Consider the following 23,067-nt stretch of genomic DNA (forward strand, 5'->3'; position numbering starts at 1 on the left):
ATAGTTGACTACTGCAATTGTGAAATTTGACATTGTTAAAGCGCATAGTCATAGTTAGCAAGGGTGGTTTATATAGTTGTCGAACACTTGGAAAGAAATAAAAGAAAATGTAATACTAGTTGTTGTTAAGCTAATACTGAATACTGTATTTAAAGTTCTTAACAATCCAAATACAGCAAACTTTTGGAGCAACCATCGACCCCATTTGTTCAGCTTATTGTTTGACAGTGTTCAATTTGCTTAGCTTTGGCTTCGCCTTCTTCTTCTTCTTCTCTTGGCTTGCTTGCAACAACTACATGGCTCAGTTTTATAATCAAATTGTTCATAGAGTGATTCGCTTTGATTTATTTACACCGCAGCCACAAAGACGATCCCAAAGCTGACATCGGAACCGTTGAGTTGTTGAAGTTGAGGCAAGGGTTGGCCAACGGTGTGGATGTGTGGCAACTGTTCAGCGACGACAACTTCGAGTCTGCAACATTGTCACTATCAGCATGCAAGATCTTTCAGTATTTACAGGCTACATAGAAAAGCAGCACCTTTGCTCATTGCTATGGCGATGAACAGTTTGGACTGCAGAAAGCTCATTGCTATGTGCACATGGAGAGCTAGCATGCTTACTGCTATGAAACTTGCTGACAGATATTTTAGTTATAGCAAGCTTAACGCTATGCCACTTACTGATGGGCAAAGCTCAATGTTATGGGACTTACTGATGGCCAAACGGTGAGCTAACATGTTCATTGCTATGTCACTTGAGATAAGTTCTATCAAGTACCATGCTGTGTCATTAACTGACAGACAAAAGAAGTTAAGTAAAGTTTTTGCTATGACATTAACTTTCAGGTAATCGTAGAGCTATAAAGCTTATTGCTGTGATACTTACGGATGGGCAAAATGTAAAGCTAACATGCTCATTGCTATGACACTTGCAGCCAGAGAAAGGTGTTCTAGCAAGCTCATTGCGATGACACTTAATGGCAGATAAAATCAGTTCAAGCAAGCTGCTTGCTATGATATTAACTGTCAGGGAATAGTAGCGCTATCAAGCTCATTGCTGTGGCACTTCCTGATAGGCGAACTGAGACGTAAAATGCTCAGTTCTAAGACACTTTCAGTCAGAGAAATGCCGTTTTTGTAAGCTCAATGGTATGACAGCTATTGGCAGTTCAAGCAAGCTGTTTGCTATGACATAAACTGCTAACTAAATGTAAAGGTACAAAGCTCATTGATATGGCACTTCCTGATAGGCAAACTGAGACGTAAAATGCTCAGTTCTAAGACACTTTCAGTCAGAGAAATGTCGCTTTTGTAAGCTCAATGGTATGACAGCTATTTGCAGTTCAAGCAAGCTGTTTGCTGTGACATTAACTGCTAAGTAAAAGTAAAGGTACAAAGCTCATTGATATGACATTTACACATATGCAAAAGGACTGCCAGTAAGCTGATTGCTATAGCGAAAGGTGTCAGGCTATGCGAGTGCGAATGAAACAGCAAGCATGAAAGCTAATTGCTATAGATATGTAACCGCAAATGTGTTATGCCCTTTGACTCTGGCTTTAGGATATCCTAAAGCGCGAGAGCTTTCCACATCTCGCATTCGCTGATTCGCATTCACATTCGCATGCTCTTGGCTCTTGGCTCTGGTTGTTGGCCAATTCGAAAGAGTGTATTGCCAAATTGTGTGTGTGTACAATGTTTGGGCCCGCGGCTGAACCCAACCAATGTGGCATGTAATTAATTTGGCTTGCTGTTTGCGTTCGAGTTTGCCTATCGCTCTGCGGGCCCTACAAGATAATTGATAGATATTACGTATAATATTTTTGTGTAAAATTTTTTCCCCCAATTTTATATATGTTTTTTTTTGGTTTGTTATATTTTGACAGCGGAACATGATGGGCAATTGGAATTGCTAACTAGCTCGAAATTGGTCGACCTCTTGCATATACTTAATTTATTTGGCAAATTAACGCGTTGTTCAAAGCTGAAGAAAAGATGGTGGGGAGGGGAAAAAAAATTAACTAATCTGAGTTCGATTCGTGCCTAAAACTAGATTTGCATAATCCAAAAAGCCAAATATGATGTGAAATCGCATTTAAAAACGCGTTTGTCATTTCATTAATTCGCCTCTGACAAATTATCTCAGCCAATCGGCGATTAAATATGACATTTATTGTTTTTTTTTTCTCTTTGCTCTCTGTTTTTGCCTTTGTGTAGCGTGAGATTTATGAACGTTTCAAATGTGAACTAAATGTTATCTTGGCAACAGCTAGAATCACTTATGTGTTAATTATGGGGGCACTTTTAATAAACGATAAATTTCAAAAAGAAATTGGGAATATGTTGAGCATGAATTTCGAAATCAATGTTAATACTTGATTAAAAAATATTTATAGCTGTGCAGTTGAGCGAAGTACTTCAGATGTGTGAATCATAAATCAAGTAAAAATAATTAAAACTGCTGCAGGCGAACTCATATATTTTATGTTAGTACCATAAAAATAGAACTCGAGAATATCAATGAGCAAAATAAGCGCAATTAATCAATAAATACACACACTATTAATTACTTGGGCTTGTCAAGGATTATAAAATGCAGACACAGAAAAATAAATGATATATCAAAATAAAGTAAAGAAAAAAAGCATTACCAAATCGGTTGATCCAAAGGGCAATAGCATGCGTCACGTGCTGACCACAAGAACAACAAAAGTAGTAAAAACAACAATAACAACAACAACGATACAATTTGTGCGCAACATTTACAACATTTACCGGTTTAAGCGCCAGCTGATCCAATGCAATCGCGGCTTCATTCATGAACCGTCTCTCTCTCACTCTCGCTCTCGCTCTCAGTGTCTGCTCTCTTTTATGAGCTTACTCTCTGTGTGCGTTTGTGCGCGCTCTCTTTGCGCTGCGCAATTACAGCGGCGCTTTAAAAGCTTTCGACGGCGCCTGCGCGCAGCTCAGACAGTTGACGGCGTTCGCAGCGAGCGCTTGGCTGAATTCGATTCGATTCCCGGACGCGTTACGTTTTGCGTTTGGCGACTAAAGCGAAAATTCCGTGGGTTCAACAGACACACATACAAATCTCTTGCATCTCTCTCTTTTGCTTGCGGCAAATTCCCCGTCCTCCCTTCCACAAAAACAACACGCGACCAACAAACTCTGTAAGCAAATAAAGCTGTGTGCATGTGTGTTCGTTTGTATTGTGAGTGCGTGCATGTGTGTGTGCGTGTGCGTGCGGAAGTCCAAGCACATCCTGCAATTAAGCGCGTTTTTCGCCGCGTTTCGTTTTCGCCTCGCACAACAAAAACACAAAACAATTTCGCTGGACACTCCACACACACACACACAAACGCGTTGAAAACTGTATTATTTTTTTTTGTTGAATTATTTTCAAGTGTTTTTCTTAGTTGATTGGGCGGCATTTCCGCATTATGAAACGAAAAGTGCTTCAAATCTAAAACAAAAGAAAAACGAGCAACAACAACAACAGCAACAACAACGAGTGTTAATAATAATTATAACAAAATGCAAATTAATTACAATACTTGAAAAACAATAACAACAGCACTTGAGCTGAGCAGCAATAAAAGAAAAAACCCAAAAAAAAAAAATCGCAGCGCAACTCTTGTAGAAAAAAAAGAAACTGTAAAAAAACTGCCGAAATAAACTTAAAAAATTAATGACTCTACTTAAAGAACAATCATGGCACTTGAACAGCAATAAACGGCCAAAAATCGTAGCATAATTTACAAGAGTTTCCTGCTCAAAAAAAAAAAAAAAAACATGAAAATCTAGCAAAAATGCAAAAAATAATATATGTTTGCGCTTTGCATGTTTTGTGGCATGTGGCAGCAATAGCCTGGCAAATCAGCAGCTGCTGCAACTGGCAACAACAACTGTTGCTGCTGTGGAAGTAGTAGTTGTTGTTGTTGCTGCTGCTGCTGCTTAAGAAAATGCATTTTATTTTTATGGCCTCAACAGCAACAGCAACAACAACAACAACAACAATAACTGGCCACAACAGGAGTGCGTGACCCCAACACACAATTCACTTGCCACAGCAACCGTTGTTGTTGTTGCTGTTGTTGTTGGTGTTGCAATAACTGGCGAGTCCACTTGAATGCACGAAAGTGAAATTTCACTTGCGTTCATCTCGTCTTTGTCGCTGTCGCTGTTGTTGTCGCTCAACATTTTTGCTTGTTTATCAACTTATTTTTTTTTTTTTGTTTTTTGTTTGTTTGTTGTTTTTCTGTTCGATATGAAAGTGAAATGCAGCTGCAGCCGCCGCAACAACAATAACAACAGCAGTATATAAAAAAAAAATACCCCCAAAAATAACAACAGCAACTAAATAATCGAAAAGAAAGCGCAACTCAAATTGGCAACAGTTGCAAGCAACGTTCAGCAACAACCCCAACAACAATAACAACATCAGCAGCAACATCTTCTTCTTCTTCTTCGCGATGACAACAGGACAACAACGGATGCAGTTGCTGGGCACAGCCAGCATCCTGCTGCTGCTCTCGCTGCTCGTCTCCGCCTGTCAGCTGAGTGCGGCCAAACCGCCAGCGGCTGTTAAACAGGAAGCGGCTCCAACTAACGGTAAGTGCTTAATGCATCCGGGCAGCGAAAGTGACAACTTTGTGCGCCTCACACTCCTCCAACAACACAGTCAATCAATAAGTCACTTCATGACTATAAACGACTGCGACATACCCATTACTTTACACTGAAATAACTGCAATTAAGTGTGACCAAAGCAGTTAAAAAAATCTTGCTATTTTTGTGCTCTTACTAGGCGTGAAGATACCCACTACTAATTAAAAAAATAAAATTCAAAATTCAAAACCAAAGCAGTCTATCAATAAATCACTTTGTGACTATAAACGCCTGCGACTTTACACAAAAATAAGCAATTAAGTGTGACCAAAAATAAGCAATTAAGTGTGACCAAAGCAATAGAATACCCTTGCTTTACCCTTTTCTGTTAAATAATAAAAAAAAAAACCAAAACCAAGGCTTTTGAAATAGTTTGTTTTTAACTTGTGATTTATTCATTCTGAAAAATTTAAGAATGACCAAAAGAAAGAAATTTTACAAAAAAAAAAAAACTTTGTCCAATCAGCTATAAACAATCTTGTTGGGACTTTTTCCTATGCTTTCAAAATATGTTTGAAACTATAAATCTGATCTACTTTAGCATATTTCAAAAATTTTAGTTTGACCAACAGAAAGAAACTTAGAAATTAAAGTATGACCAACAATCTTCCAACAATCTAGTTGCACCTTTTTCTTATGCTTTCAAAATACATCTAGAAATTGTGTTACCTAAAACTATAAATCTGAAATACTTTAGCATATTTCAAAAATTTCAAAAAGAAAGAAATTTACAAAATAAAATGTGAGCAATGGAATTGAACTAGTTGCATTCTTTTTATTTCTTTCTTTCAAAATATGTCTGGACAATGACTTAGTCAAAATTACATATAAATCTGAAATATTTTGGTAGACACTAAAAGAAAGACTATGGCATATAATAAGTTCTAGTAAGTTCAGTATTATGGCCAAATTTGATATCTCTAGTATTTATGGATATTGAGATCGCTCTGTTTATAAGCACAGACTGACAGACAGACAGACGGATGGAGCATGAAGAATAACTTCAAACTTCTTTCTGATCCTTTTTTACATACGTTATTTTTGATGGTTACTAAGTGTCTATACCCTGTTAGTTTATGGCTTACGGGTACGACAACAGTAACAGAAACAGCAACAGCTTAGCAGCAACATTAGCGTCAACAACAGCAACCGGTCGCTGGGGCAGCTGAGCTAAGTTGGTGTTGCTGCTGCTGATAGCTTTTGATTTGTGGCATCGCTTTCACTTTGCCAAAGCTTGCAATGTTGTTGTCAGATTGGTGGCGGTGGTGGGCTGGTGGGCGTGTCAAGTCTCACCGCATAATAATGATGTCGGCCAAGAGCAGACAGAGTGAGCAGCAGCGTTCAACCTTTTGGCCATAATTGGATTACGTATCGTTTAGCCTTTTATGTTAATTCGATGCTTACAAGTTCATTGTAAACTACTCGAAGTGACCACGACCAACAAAACACAACAACAACAACAATAAACGGGAGCAAATGAAAGCCAAACTGAGTCCAGATAAAGAAAAAGTATCTTAAAGATACGCGAGACTGAAATGTGCTTGAAGAGCAAAACTTGATAAAGAATACGATTTAAAAATAGAAATTTAACCAATAAATTATCTATTAATATAATAAGTAGAGTATATATTGTACTATGCTTAGTAATAAACTAAGAAAGTTTGGTATATTCTATGCATAATAGTATACTTATAAAATATACTAATATTTAAAGCATTGGAGTAAATAAGAAATATCTTTTAAAGATTTATTAAACATAATAATTGATATCATGTTTTAATAAAAGCTGTGCATGTTTATCAATGATTTTAGTATATTTAAATAGGAAATATCTTTTAAAGATTTTTTAAACATAATATTTGATCTCATGTTTAAATAATAATCAATGACTTTAGTATAATTTAATTTAATTTTGTACCACAAAAGAAATTGAAATTGAACTGAGTTTTGTTACTTTTAAACTGTAAAAAATTAATTTGGTTTAGTATAGATTTCAGTCTGAATTTGAATTTAAATTAAAAATCATTAAAATAGCAGCAAATATTATTATTATTTGAGATCGCATTACATTCGATCAACAACTTAAGTGCTATTGAGATGAAATGCGATACTAAAACTTGGCTTGTCTTATGAAGATCTTCTCTTGTTTGTGGTATCAAATCACATGTGATTAGCATTCCCACGCCCCTAATTAGCGCACAGCTTATATAATTTCCGCGGTGGTGAGGTGAGGATGCCATTAAATAGGTGCAAAGTCAGAGACTGAAACTGAGACTGAGACAGAGATGTATACCAAGAGAGTCTCGCATCGCATCGCATCCAATTACCAAGCTACAAGCAGAAGACGTGTTTGCCAGAGTTGCCAATTTGTAAGACGGAAGAAAGCAGATGATGAAAACTGCCAACTAATTAATCAGAGAGAGAGAGAGAGTGAGAGGGGAGAAAAACAAAAGCGTTACAAGCGAAACGTTCACATTTTCCCAGCTTGAAGATGCGGCTGCCACTTACGACATCTGCAACAACAACAACAACAACAACAACAAAGTAATAGACTGTCTTCCGTATTGTTGTTGTTTCATTTCGTTTGTGGCATCAGAGTTTTCTCCCAAGCTTCTACCTGCCACATGCCACCCTCAATTGTCTCCAGCTCCTCAGCTGCCTCTGTGTCATTATGTCATGCAGTCACAGTCACAGTTTCAGTTTCAGTTCCAGTCGCAATCGCAATTGGAGTCGCAATCCTCAGACCCATTTGGCCCATTGCCCAGTTGGCCCCTTAACGCGGATGACACAGCCGAATACCCTGGACGGATCTCAGCTGCAGGCATGCTGTTTCGCATTGACATTTTGCTGCACTTCTCAAAAAGTTGTAGCCGGAAATTGAACAGATTTCTTTGCTATTATTTAACTAAATATAAATATAAATAAATATATTTTTATGTCTATTAAATTAGGGTATCCATTATTCGATTAGTTATATTTTTTGTTATTTTTTTGTTTCCAAATTTCACGCTGTTTTTCCGTTTTTGTTTTATTTTTACTTGCAGTTTTCTTTTTCTATTTTTTGTGGCTATTTCTTTAAACTTTCTTTCTACGCTTTTTTCACTTCTTTTCTACTTTTTGTAGTTCTGTCTTAAGTTCATTCCCTCACTTTGTGTATGAAACTAGGGTATCTATTGTTTGGATAGTTTGTATTTCTGAATTTTACCAAATTTTTTGCCTCATCTTTGCTTTTGGTTGTATTTTTCTTCTTTTTTTTTCTTGCTATATCTTTAAATTGTCTTCCAACTATTTGTTCCACTTCTTTTTGAAATCCTATGTTCAATTCATTCTCTAACTTTAACTTCTGTAATATGAGGGTATATGCATTTTTCAAGATTTTTCCCCACTTCTTTACTTTCACTTGCACTTTTCTTTCTCTATTTCTTTCACTTTTCTTGCCACTTTTTCTTTCTCTTCTTTTCTACCATTTTCGCTGCTTTTGTTGTCTATTTTCTTTGGCTTTTCCAGCGCATTGCTTTTCATTGCAAAACACTTTGTCTACGCTCAATTAATTTTTTTTTGAAAAGCTTTACCGAGCTCTTGAGCTAGCATTATATTTTTATAGGGTATCAAATTGAGGTCTGTTGCAACTCGCTCGCAATTACTCGTACAGCGACTTGAAGACCTCATTAGGCACTAAGTGAATAATCACATGAATAACCATTTGAATGAATGAAACTAACCGTTGTGCATATTTCTCATACATAACTGTTAAACTGACCTATTAACTGTGCCTCAAGCCCGATGATATTATTGTCAAGTGACGCCCCCAATTCGAGAGTCGAGATTCAAGATTCGAAAGACTCGAATCGCAAAACTAAGAAACGAGCCGTAAAATTGTAAGCAAACAATTGCCATTCATTTGCACAATGAATGAAATGTAATGAGCGCATGAAAATAATACAAATACACCTCAAAGAAGAAGAAGATGTATATAACAACTGAAAACCGAAAACTAAAAAGAAAAAAAACGCAAATAAATAAAAAAATCCATAACGCAATCGCAAAAGCCACAAAAGGCGTTGCATCGCATTGCGGGAGATCTGCTTTGGGCTTCATTACCGTTAGACGTGCGGCTACCCGTCTTATTCATTATGATATTCATTATATTCATACCCACATTCATTGCTCATGCTCATATTCATATTCACATCTCTATCTTTAACTATTGCCTCTGTGAGCTTTGCCATGCAATTGTGTCGAGTGATCGCAAGTCGCGACAATGTCATAATCAATTTAATGGATTAATGTATTTACATACTATACAATACTATATATCTTTAAAGTGTACTTAGGATAGTTTGTTAGTTCAGTTTTTGATTTATTTATTTAGAAAATATCTATTGACCTTTTCAGATATATCTGTCTCCTACTTTACACTGTTTTTTAATGTTTTGTAATAACAACAATTTCCAATTTGAACAGTTTTACTATATTTTTAAAAGAATATTTTCAAAGATAAGATTAGATGTATTTTAAATATTTTCTTATAACAACAATTTATAATTTAACTATATCAAAAGTACTTAAGATACTCGTACATTTGCTACTTTTTTTCTTTATTTTAATTTCCATTTATTTTTGAATTCATTTTGCTTATTTTATGAAATTTTTTCTGGATTATGCCTCACTATAGATTTCAATTTAATTCTCCCGTTGTATTATAAATGATTAATTTAATTTTTAGCTGCTTTCATGCGTTGTCTTTTTATACTAGTTTTCTGTTATTTAGCTGGAAAATGTTTTCAATAATTTACCTTACTTTTATTGAACTATCAGTGACTCAGCATTAACTATATTGTTCATTTATATTTTTCCAACCTAAACATTAAATATTTTCTATTAAAGTAATTATAACATTTACAAACTTTTTAGCCTGATGAGGTATTTTTCTATCATACTCGGTATTTCTATAATGAATAATTATAAATTTTATCTAAAATTTGTTCTTCATATATGCTTAATTTAATCTATGAAAATTACTTAAGATACCTTGGCTGCTTTAATGAGTTTTCTTTTTCTTCGTTTTGTTTTTGGTTAAATGAAAAATGAATGAACAATATGTTTAGCTCCACGCTTTTCATTCATATATATTTCTAATATTTTCTATTAATATCTATTAATAGAAATAGATATTAATAGAAAATATTGCTTAATTTTTAAATTCATTTAATTGTAGTATGCTTTTTTATATTTCAAAGATATTAAATAGCTTTTGAAATTGTATTGCATTTTAATATGTATATTTACCTTTACTTTTAAAAAATGTCTTTTGAAATTTTTATTTAATTTTCCATTTTATAATTTTAAATGCCTTTTGAAACTTTAATTTATTTTTCTTTTTATAATTACCTTTTCTTTTTAATCTAATCTTTCAACATTTGACTTTATTTTTCTTTATATCATTTTATCTTAATTTATGGAGTAACTGATAGCCAAGATTTTAAGCTTGTTTCAAGACTGTGACTTTGTGGTGTAAAAGCATAAATTATTTATAGAGAGAGAATTGAATGTCGACGATAAAAGTGTATGTAAGTTGATTGTATTTGCAATAGTTGAACTATTTACCTGCGGCGAGTTTTGTGTGCAATGCCGTGAAATCATCGTCATTATTATCGTTGTTATTTCTTTAGTTGTTGTTGTTGTTGTTGGTGATTGTAAACGATTTGAACTTTGGCCAAAAGCGATTGAAACGGGCTAAAGGCTAAAAGGCAGGTAGTGTGTGAGTGTGACTTGGGCCGAAAATAAAACAGGCCAGCAAAAAGATAAAGAGAAAAAACGAAAAAAAAAAACAACGGAGCTTAAAATTGTAACAAAGCGCAATTTGGTTAATTGTTGTTATTGTTATTGTTGTCAATGTACGTGGCTGTTTCTGTTATTATTGTTTAACGGCTCTTAAAATTTAAATGCTGAGTTTTAACCTTTAAAAGCAACGAACTGTGGCCACTTGACTGACAAACTGAGACTGTAATTACACACAGTTTATGTGCAAGTTGATTTTATTAAAGGTTTCGTTATTTGAGCTCGATTGGGAAATTAAAAATACACACACAAAAAAGGTAACTTGAAATTGCAATCGAAAACGAAATTAAAAAAGAAATGCCGCCGTGCTTGAAGCATTTGACCATCAATCATTGATCTAAAGCAATTGGAATTGGGCAATCGACTAGAGACAAATAGCGTCGCCAAACGGTAGCGACAACGCACAATCATTCATTTCATTTCATTTTATTTAATTTCGCTTCGAGATAGAGATACGATAAGAGATACAGTTACACAGCTAATGGAAAAGTGAGACCAGAGCGATCAATGTGTGGCCTAGAGATGAGCGCGTGTCGTGCTTAATTATGTGATAGTAAAAAGTAGCACGATAGAAAGAGGCTCAAGGATAATATTTCATTGAATGCACTCAATGTGGATTAATACAACTTTACAGAAATTATAAAACAATAAAACTGTAACAAATTTGACGAAACTAGTTCAAATGACTAATCAATTTGTTCCGGTAAAATTGGGGTAATAAACAGCTAATGGAAAAGTTAGACCAGAGCGATCAATGTGTGGCCTAGAGATGAGCGCGTGTCGTGCTTAATTATGTGATAGTAAAAAATAGCACGATAGAAAGAGGCTCAAGGATAATATTTCATTGAATGCACTCAATGTGGATTAATACAACTTTACAGAAATTATTAAACAATAAAACTTTAACAAATTTGACGAAACTAGTTCAAATGACTAATCAATTTGTTCCGGTAAAATTGGGGTAATAAACAGCTAATGGAACAGTGAGACCAGAGCGATCAATGTGTGGCCTAGAGATGAGCGCGTGTCGTGCTTAATTATGTGATAGTAAAAAGTAGCACGATGGAAAGAGGTTCAAGGATAATATTTTTAAATTTCGTTAAGTGCACTCAATATGGATTAGAGCAGCTTAACTAATAACAATAAGAAAAAAAAACTGTAACAAATTTGACGAAACTAGTTCAAATGACTAATCAATTTGTTCCGGTAAAATTGGGGTAATAAACCTTCAGTTGAATAACCTCAAAAACCAAAAAACAGAAAACTTAAAAGTAAAGTGTTATGCAGCTGGCAGCAAGGTTACGCTAATTATAGATTTACTTTTAGATAAAAAGATAAAAATATTGAAATAGAGAAATATAATCAACTTGAATCACGTTGCCATCTCTAGCACATGCAAATGTATGTGATCTATAAAACGCATCGTTGCACAGATAATTAAAATGATAGAGTTGTGGAAATGATATAAAAGCCGCAGATATCGAGACAGAGCTTTCTGCTTACATAATCGACTGAACGACTGAACGAGAGACGAACCAATGCATAATTAGCTAATTAAAATCGGCAAATTGATTTTGATCCACATTGGGCGAAAGTGCCAATTGGTAAATTAATCAAAATCATGACCTGAACGCGGCACATTTGAAATTTTCTGGCACATAATGAAATTAATTTTAGTTTTTGATTTGATTTCCCCCCTCTACTTTGAACATCAAATAAATTAACGTAAATGTGCGACATGCTGTGCAGAGTGTTGGCTAATCTGAAGTCAAACTGTTATAAATATATATGTACATATGTGTATATACTCTACACAAAAGGTTAGCTTAGTTGGTTTAGTTAATTGACCTGATTGTGAGAGCGATTGCGATTGCAATTTATGGCTGTCAGCGTAAGACAGTTAGTTAAATCCAAGTGTTATACGCAGTGTCCTCAAAGTGTGACAAACTGTTATACAATGCTTTAATTAAGCTTGCATTACTTGCAGCATTGTTTTTACTTTCTACTTACGACAGCAGGTCAATTCTTTGTTATAACTACTCAATTCTAGGGGTCATACGCCTTTAATTGTCATATTTTCCAACTTGTAACTGTTATACAGTTTAATTAAATAAACACAACAAACTGTAATAGAAATGAAAGTAGTATTACTGTTGAATGTATTTTGTATTTATAGAAAGTTGAATTTTCTTAGCAATCTTTTTAAATGTCTGCCGCTTACTTGAAGTATTATACGTGAAACTGTTATACACTTTATGACTTTCTGCATTTATGTTCTTAATTTGTCATTGTTGTCGTTGTTCAATGATTTGTAAGTGAAATATGAGTTGTTCTTACTTAAAAGTGTTATATCATAAACTGTTATACATTTCCATTCATGTAGTATTCTGTATTTTTTGTACTTTTGTTATTTATTATTGTAGCAAACGATTGTTTGTATTACTAAAAAATTGTCTGTTATACCATAAAATGTTATACAATAATATAGATGTTAGAATTCAGTATATTCGGTGCTTTTATTATTAAGAATTTGGTATTTGCTGTACAAATATGATGTGAAACAACAAAATACTTATATACTTTTATACTTTTATTTTCTATAACAGTTTATGGTATAACACCTTTTAAACTGTTATACAGTATAAAAGTGTAAAAATAGATATTACTTTCAAACAACACACTTAGCGTTCTATACTAATTTAAAACGATCTTAGCTATGGTTTTACACTAAAACTGTTATACAACGCTAAGTTTGTTGTATGAGAGTAATGTATGTATATTTTGTTCTTCGTTTTAAGGAAGTGCGAATAGTGAAGAGTATACAAAACAGAGCATCGATTGCAATATTTGTCATTTCTCTTGCGCTGAACTTTGATTAATTGCTTAAGCAGTTGGATTAAGATTTACGATCGTGGAATACTATTTGTGTGTGTGTGTGTGTAAGTGTGTGTTTGTGCGTGTGCAATTTGTTATACAAATCGAAGTGTGGCAATAGCCAAATTAATGCTTAATGATGTCTTCATTTTGCGCTCTCGCAGTGAAAATAACGTCTTGCGTTGTATTGCGTTGCTTTTGTTTTTGGATACGTTTTTGGGGCTCGTTTTTGGGTTGTAATTGCGCATCGTGTGCAGGGCTTCGTTGGCCATTTGGCCACGCATCGTTGAACATCGCCATCAATCAGAGTGCAAGACAGAGAGAGAGAGGAAGCAAGGTGCAAGTGAGATGGACATATGCAAATTGCGTTACGATCATAATGATCAGTTAGGTCATGTTGTAATCTCCCCCCCACGAAAATCAATCAGTCAGTCAATCGCTTAAAGCTGACGAAAAGATGAGCTACAGAAAAAAAAAGTTCGACAGAAAACAGAAAAACACATTGCGAGTTGAGCAAGACGAGCAAACCGAAAATCAAACAACGCACAACTAAAACACACCGACAACCAAAACAACCAAAACAACCAAAAACAACTCGTGTTGTGTTTGCATTTGCCGCTTGACTCTGTCAGGCATAAATGTGATTGGGGTTTTGCCACTTTACAAAACGGCGGCAGCTGCCAACTACAGTTTATTTTGGGTTTTCTCTTCTTTTTTTGACAAGCAATTTAGGTTTGCCCCTGCCTGGCTGCCTCGCTGCCTGGCTGCCCTTTGTGCCTCTCCTCAGTGGCATCAAGTGTGCTCCACTCTGATTAAACTGTAAGCAGCTAACGTTGTGACTGCCTCCCATATAACATCATCATTACGCATGATTCATTGGTTTGTGCCTCCATTAAAATTGCAACGCACTTTTTGATTGATCAATTCTGTGATTAAGAGTTCGCTTGCAATATCATTTTTATATATGTAGCTCTCAATTAAGTTATTTTTTCACTTAATAAATTACATCTTTATTCCATATCAACTGAATTCCTTTTATTCTTTGAATGGGCTTGCAATACTATTTATGTAATGCTCTCAATTAAGTTTATATGCAGCTTTTTTATGAAAGAAATTGATCGATTTCATAAAGTGTCTAAAATCTTTATAGTTGACTTAATCAATTATATCTTAATTCAACATAAAATGAAATTCTTTTATTCTGTGAATTGGCTTGCAATATAATTTATTCTTAATTCCTCTTAATTCAATATCAAATGAATTTCTTTTGTTCTTTGAATTGGCTTGCAATATAATTTATTTAAAGCTCTCAATGCAGTTCATTTTTATGAATGAAACTGATCAATTTGATCTACAATTTTTATAGTTCACTTAATAAATTGTATTTTAATTCCATATCAAATGCAATCTTTTTATTTTGTGATTTTGCTTACATTTTAATTTATTTAATGCTCTCAATTTAGTTTATATGCATCTTTTTTATGAAAGTAAATTTTCGATTTGATAAAGTGTCTAAAATTTTTATAGTTCAATTAATAAATTGAACATTTTGCATTTTTTTCAGTTTTACATTCACTCTAAAGAAATATAAATACTATATAATGCAATATATTTTAAATTTTATGAATTGAAAATGTATTTCCGTATTATATTCAATACTCAAAAAGTTGCTTTTATTTATAGCAATTTTTTGATCATATAAAATGATTACTCATAAAAAATTTCAATGTATCATGTAATTATATTTATTATGAAGATAACTTTGTTGTTAGTTATGAAAGTAATAAAAAGTATTCAATATAAATCACAGATACAAACAAATTAGTTTTATTATGCCGAAAACTTTGTTGTCAGTTGTAAAAAATATTAAAAACACATTTGAATAGAATTTTTTTTTATAACTGACAACAAAATTTTGATAAACTCATAATTCATTATTATTATTTAGAATTCATAAATTATTATTACTTTGTTACCAATAATGTGTTTTAAATTTAAAAGTGAATTGAATGCTGTCAATCAAAATGGTTTTCCTTTAAAAAATTTCAAAGCATCCATTTTGGTGTTGAGTGCATTGCAACAAATTGCAGCAGTTGCTGCAACATGCCACAACAAAGCGGAACACGATCAACAAAAAAATGAAGAAGGAAAATAAAAAACACACATCTAACATATAAATAAAAGTTGAGTTGGTTGTAAGTCTGCGCATGTCGATAATATGTTTTTGGTATTTAGGCAAACGCTGCTGTGTGAACTTCTCACAGCGCCAAGTTCGAAATGTGATTTGCATTTTTTATGGAGTCGCCGCGCGAAAAACGTGCCCCAAATGTGGCCCAAGTCTCCCCAGCTCCATAGCTCCATAGCTCCATAGCTGGCGGCTGGTCGTGTGTTGCATTTTGGCGACAGTTCGCTAACCTTCACCTTGTTGGCCAAACATAAACATAAAAAATACAGACAGCCAAAGTTTTTTGGCTATACTCGTAATAAAAAAATGAAAATACTCGAACGTGCCATGGCCCCAGTTCCAGGCTTACACTCCCTTCCCCTTCCTCTCCGCCCTCGCCCCTCTGTTGTGGAAACGTGTTTGGGGGCCGACAGCTGACTCAGCAAAATATCAGTGCTAAGTGGAGCAGAAGGCGTCGCTTCGCTTCGCGTTGCGTTGCGTTTGCTTGCAGGCGACAAATTTAATTGCAGACTGAAAAAAAAAAAACGCAAATATCACGCATACGTCAAAGTGGCAAACAGTCGACTTATTAGCCAATTATTGTATCTCGCCCCAACACATTTCACTTTGCCAAAATGCCCCCAAGCACAATTTTGCACGCACGCCCTTGTGTAAATATTTTGAAAGGGTCGCCGACGATCGACGATCGACGATCAACAATCAACGTTCGACGATCGATCGACGATCGACGATCGAATATCGCCTATTTATACGATCCTATCTATGAACGCAATAAAAGTTTATCCATGATCTATGATCAATGATTGGCGATCTATAAACGCCCCAAAACAAAAGCCGCATCGTTAATCAAATCGAAAAATTACTTTTTTTTTTTTTTTTTTTTTTTTTTTGCTATTTTCGGCTTCTCATTTTTCATCGTTTTTGTTTTGTTTCGTTTCGTATTTTTTTGGCTTTTTGCATATTGTATTTGTTTGAATGCAATTATTTGGAACTTAAGTACGGGTATTATGTTGAATTTTTGATTCGTTTTACTTCAATTTCTTTAATTTTGATAATTATACACAATTGTTGGAGCCAACGAATTGTTATTTTGCTTTCAATTTCAAGCCACATTTTGGCAATAGCAAACACAACGAAATCACATTAAGATTGTTTGTGGATTTTGCTCAACTTTCGATATTCTATTCGAGAATAATGTTGTGTTTATACATATGAGAATTTGTGAATATAGAGGTTAACTCTTTTGCTCAAAATAATAAATTGATAATGAGAACTTTTGGTAATTTTATGATTGTTTGCTAAATAATTTGTTGATTATAATAATGAGAAAACATTTCATAATATTTTAGAATAGTAGGAAATAAAGTGTATTACTGACCTTATTTTTTTCTTAAGCACATTAATTTCAAGGAAATTAATCCAAGGCACATAATATAAGATTTCAGAGAGCAAAAACTTCTAATAAAAGTTTTACATGCAATATTTTTCATGCAGTTTTAGGAATTTTAATGCTTTACTTTGATGATGAAAAGAAATTAACAAAAATGTATAAGTTTCAAATAATTAAAATATCGAATGTTAGGAAGATTTATTAATGGTATAAAATAAAAACTTATACTTGAAATTTTGTTAATTAAAATGCTGTACTTTGTGACTAAAAAGAAATTACTAAAAATGTGCAAATTATTATTATTCTTGCAATGAATTAAAAAGCTACAAAAAATGTACAAATTTAAATAGTTCAAGTATTGAAAATGATGCCAATTTTGTAATAGTGAAAAATAAATATTTATAAATGTAATATAAAATGATATACTTTACTTTGTTGCTGAATATGAATACAAATTTAAACAATTTTTTTCTATAACTTTTATGATCTATTTTTTATGATTTCTCGTTGTTCTTTTGCAAGTTCCTGCACTTGTTTAAGTATAATATATTTGCGATCTTTGTAATTAATGTACAGCTATTGATTGACTGGCTGAATGAGTGACTGTCTGAATGAGTAGTGAGTGAGTGAGTGAGTGAGTGGGTGAATGACAGCAACTACTCAATCGTAGCACGCTGCATTTCACAAGGCATTAGAACTGCTTGCAAGCAAAAGCATCTAGACACGATTTGTGGAGCCCAGCGAAGCGCGAATCGATGACTGCACAATGATCATTGAGGCATGCTACACTAGAGAGACGAATGAAGATTGAGATAGTCATTCACTCAGTCAGATAGTTAGTCAGTCAGTCGTTGCATAAAGAACACAAACAAAGAAGCAAAATAGAAAAAAAGCAAACCTCAATAACAAAACGCAACGCAACTAACTAGCGCGTCCTTGGCCAGTCAACATTATATATAATTATTTCTTTTAATTTTTGCGCTGTTGCTGCCAAACGATGACGATATAAATACGACAGCAACAAAGTGTATAAAGAAACTACTCTGAGTGGTTGTTAGGGGGTGCTAAAGAGCATACACGACGACGTCCACCACCCACTTTACCCCCTCCCCCCACCGCCGCTTTGCCACACGCCACACACAAACTACACTCCAAAGATTCGAAGACAAAGGCAAAAACAAAGACAAAGGCGCAACTTTAATTAGACATAACGATGAGAAAATAACAACACTACACAAAAACAAAAAAAAATGTAATATAATAAAAAAAATAATTCTCAAGAATTATTACGATATGAAAACTTATTATTATTATTATTATTATGAGCAACTAAAAAAACGTTCGAAATACCCTATATTTCATGTGGTGATTGCTGATCTCTTTTTCTTTTGTCTTTCAAACTTAAAAACTTGAAGATACAGATTTGATTTTTGACATGTTCATAGCTTTAGCTTCTTAGTTGATTTCCTCAAAATTTCAGTTTAATAGCACAGATTTAACTCTTCATAGGGAAGCTGAAAGATGATATATGTTAGCTGCATGCTGATCACTTTTTTTTTGTCCACCAAATTAAAACGCTGCAAAATATAAAATTGATTTTTGGCTAATGTGTAGATTTAACACTTTATTTAAGTTCCTTCAAGTTTCAGCTTTATATCACAGTTGTAACTTCTCTTTAGGTAGCTGTTAAGTAGAATATGTTGGCTGAATGTTGATCAGTTTTTCTTTTGTTCACCAATATAAACGCTACAATTTTGATTTTTGGCATGTTTGTAGTTGAAACTCTTTAGATGAGTTCCTTAAAATTCTAGTTCTACTCTTCATAGAAAGTAAAATGATATAAATTGGTTGAAGAGATAATCAACTCTTCTTTTGTCTACCAAATTAGTTTTTAAAATATTTGGAGCATAGTTGTAACTTTTTTTAGGGTACCTGCAAAGTGTCATATGTTGGCTGAATCTTGATCATTTTTTCTTTTCTCTACCTATTATTTTGTAATTATAAGTTACAGCATTGATTTTTGGTATGTTTGTAATTTGAGATCTTTGGTTGTGTTCCTCAAAATTTCAGCTCAATAGTATAGTTCTAATTCTTTATAGGGTAGCTGCAAAGTGTCATATGCAATCTCTTGTTGTTCTCTAACGATGTGCCTCAATATTACGAGCACAACTCGAAGTCTGTCTGTGTCTACGTCGATGTCTGCGTCTGTCGCTCTGTCGCTCTGTCTCCTGACAAGTCATGTTCATGACTTTACTCATGGAAGAGACCTGAGGGTCATATGCGTGCAAAGCCAAGTCAACAGCACACAGAAACAACAACGGCGACGACAGCCACACATTTATGTCATGCAACAGTTAGAGCACTCATAAATAATCTTTAAAAGAGCCATTTAAATGCTATTATTGCAAAGAAAAAAGCGCAACAAAAAAAGATAGAATACTAATATTGTACAATAAATAAAGCAACTAAGTGAGACACAATCGGCATGGCAGCGATTGTCTGTCATTTATTAAGCTGTATATATAAATTATAATACTTAGGTACAGTTGTTCAGTCTCTGCCACGTTCTTGGCCCTCGAAAAGCGACTCAATGCAATGCTCCAATTAGCTGAGAACCTTCTTAGCACAAATAATGCTTCATTTAAGCAATGTTTATATAATTAAGCCAAGCACGAATTGTGTTCTTTGCGAATCTATTAAGCGAAAGTCTCGTTAAACAATTAAGTTCCATGGTTCTTTTATGATTTTCGCTAAAGTTTATTCTACTCATTTATCTACGATTTGTAGAGCTTGTAAAACACTGTTTTTAAAGCATTTGAAATTTGATTTTATTAATACTTTAATTAATCATTTCTTTATTATGATAACTGCAGAAATTTAAACAATTTAATTTGTAGTTTGTTTCTCTCTACTTAAATGATTTGCATAATTTTATTGAATGAATTTTGCTACGATTTGAATTTTATAATGCAATTTATGATATTTATTATTTGGATAGATTTATTGAATAAAATTCGCCACTAAAATTGTTTAGTTTTAAAAAGTTTTTTTCTCATATTAGGACGACTTCAGAAATTTCCACAATTAACACATATTTGAATTTGGGGTTTTGCATAGATTTATTGAATGAAATTCGCTACAAAAATTTTAAAGAATTTGTGTTTTCAAAATTATTTCTGCTTATCTATAACTACTGATTTTTAGACAATTAAATTTTGAAATAGTTTTCCCTATTTCACTTATTAATTAAAAATTATTAACAATCTTACACAGATACATAGATTTATTGAATGACAGACACACATATAGAAATATAGTGTATAGTGAATTGTCTTTAATAGTTTTATTTATATAATTAGCTCGACGAATTGAATTGCTTGGGACGTTAAAGCGTGGGATGATGAGGCGACCTTAAGATTGCTTTAAACAGAATTCAGATATCAAATGTCGCAAGCCGCGCCTCAGTTGAACTCATCTGTGGAAGCCTTCGATGCCCAACCCCATGATAAATGGTTGCCAAAGTTTAAGCGCAGATGTCTTGGCTATACTCGGAGAACACTGCGTCTTCGACTGCGATTACGACTGCGACTGCGGCAGTTGCAACTTGACCTTGTTTGTGGCAAGTTGCAACCGGCAACTGTTGCAAATAATGCGCGGGCAATTTATAACATTTTGCGATAGGGGCGCTTAAGGTAGAACTCACAAAACTCATGAGCACGAAAAATTCAAATTTTAATCGAAATCGGATTTGGAATCAGCAGCAAGAGCGCAACTTTAAGGTCAGAATATTGCAGATTAAACGATTGTTGTTTATTGGCAAATGTCATGTTCAATTAGTCGCCAAGCTGCATGCTGCAAGTGGCAAGTGGCAAGTGGCAGGTTGTGGCAAAACGGCGGCCAATGTCAGTGCAGCAACGTGGCATGCAACGCGTCGCTGTCAATGCGAATTATGTTAACAAATTGAGTTATGGTTATGTGGCTCCAGTTATGGATGATGGCGCATTTGTGTACAAAACTTTGTTAATATCACTTATTGTATCATCATGCAACACCAACACCAACACGATCATCATCATCATCATCATCGTTGGCATCGTTGGCATCGTGCAACAGGTGCAGCGTGCGTTGCTTCCACTCAAAGTCAGCGCACAACAATTAAGCCATGGCCAATCTCAAAAGGCTGTAAGCCATCAAAACATTAAACATTCAACATTAACATTCACATTAACAATAACATTAAAATTAACATTAATACTATTAAGCATCGAGATGATCTCAAGTGACGGAAATGGAAATGGAAATAGTTGTTGCTATATATCGCATCGCATCGCATCGCATCCCGAGGCTCATCTAATTACCAAGCTCAACTATTTAACTCAACTTTAAACTGGCGGCCATTTAGCTGAGTCTATGCGGCCGCCTAATGGTTTCTTTCAATGACACCGACCGAGTCGGTGAGCAAGCAGGTAGCACGGCTAATGGCAATGGTAATGGTAACAAGCGTAAGCGTAAGCAAAGCTATTACTATTACTATCACCATTATCGTAATCGGTTTAGTCATCGTTATCGCAATCGTAACTCTAGACTGGATATTTATGTGAATGCAGAAAGAAAATGATTTGTCCATTTATCGATAAACGATAACAATGCAGAACGATTATGATTTGTAAGCGTAACTCTAACTCTAGACTGGATATTTATGTGAATGCAGAAAGAAAACGATATGTGCACTTATCGATAAACGATAACCGTTATCGTTGTTTATCGATTATGTTTTCTAAATGTTATCGCTTAAATATTTGAGTATATATAGTTCAACTTATCGATTACTAACTGTATCATTCATACTTACCGATTACCAACTGCTATGGATATGTTAGTAATCGATAATAATGTATATCGGTTGTGAACTATAAACATTATTGCTCAGATATTTATGTGATTGTATTTATATTTTAAAAAATCGATTAACAACTGAAATCGATATCGCTTAGTGATCGATAACAAATTTTATCGTTTACGATTTCGTTAATATAATTATAGGAATTCTTATTGGTAGATAATTAACTGCAATCGTTATCGATTCATTGTCGATAACAATATGTAGAGATACTGAATATATTTATCGGAATTTATATTGGCAACAAACATGTTTTTATTTATTGATACATAGTCGATAACAATTGTTTGAGATGAATTTTAAACATTAAGCAATCGTTAGACACAATTTGTAGCTGTGTTGAAAATATATCTAAATTGGACAATTTATCGATAAGTATAATACGTAAAAATCGATAAAACATCGCGCACTAGAAAGCTCACAAAATATATTCACCTCTTTGCTATAATCGACCAATTTAAAATGATAATTTATTAGGAAATTATCGATATTCGTTTATCGCTTAAAGATAAGACAAAACGAATGCAGATTGTATTTACGACCGCTTGATTGTAACTCAATTTTATGAGTGCTGCGATCGTAACTAACATATTTAAATGTGTGTTGCGATTAAAATATATGTTGTGTGGACCCGATGATGGACCGATAACACTTTCCAAGCGAACAGCGAACTGATAGAATGATATATGGGCTCGGCATATGAAATCTCGTTGAGATTAGATCATAAGGAAATACAAATTGTCGCGGCAATAACTAAACAGATCTGCATTTTATACAGCTATTTATGAGGTTTCTGTCAGGGCATAAAAATGTAAAGACAGCGAGCGGGCGAGAAAGAGAGAGACATACCCGCGATTCAATTAAAATTAATGCTAATAATGGACATTGTTGGTTATGAAAGAAAAAAAAAAAAAAGAAGTCAGCGATACTTGCATGCAAATGCAAAACGTGTGGATGCCATAAAAGGTGCAAAAAAAAAGAGGCGCATGACAGTTTACGGATATAAGTTTGCTTATGGCATTCATTAGGGGCTAAAGCAACTAACTCCCACTTCGATAAATCGATAAATCAATCGAGGCGGCGATGCAAAAGCTGCTGAGTTTCATGTTTCCACTGCATGTGTGTTCGAGTGTGTGTTTTTGCATTTAATTGAGTCAGGCGAGGCGTCAAGATTTATGGGCGCTGTCTGGATTGTTTAGTGCGGGCATG

General features: G+C 34.0%; 1 protein-coding gene across 3 annotated transcripts in view; it reads left to right on the forward strand.

Moving 5' to 3' along the window:
- The first annotated feature begins 2,967 nt into the window (after window positions 1–2,967).
- The window catches only part of LOC117577787 (myb-like protein I), a 48,619-nt gene continuing 28,519 nt past the window's right edge, over window positions 2,968–23,067 (forward strand). For 2 of the 3 annotated variants that reach the window (XM_052004200.1, XM_034262712.2), the window contains exons 1-2: window positions 2,980–3,170; window positions 4,275–4,611. In XM_052004200.1, coding sequence (XP_051860160.1) covers window positions 4,473–4,611 — 139 coding nt within the window. In that variant the 5' untranslated portion in view covers window positions 2,980–3,170; window positions 4,275–4,472. Of the gene's footprint in view, window positions 3,171–4,274; window positions 4,612–23,067 lie in introns of all 3 variants that reach the window. The other variant, XM_034262713.2, reaches the window with a different exon arrangement.

This window comes from Drosophila albomicans, chromosome X, assembly GCF_009650485.2.
Source record: "Drosophila albomicans strain 15112-1751.03 chromosome X, ASM965048v2, whole genome shotgun sequence".
NCBI classification, from domain to species: domain Eukaryota; kingdom Metazoa; phylum Arthropoda; class Insecta; order Diptera; family Drosophilidae; genus Drosophila; species Drosophila albomicans.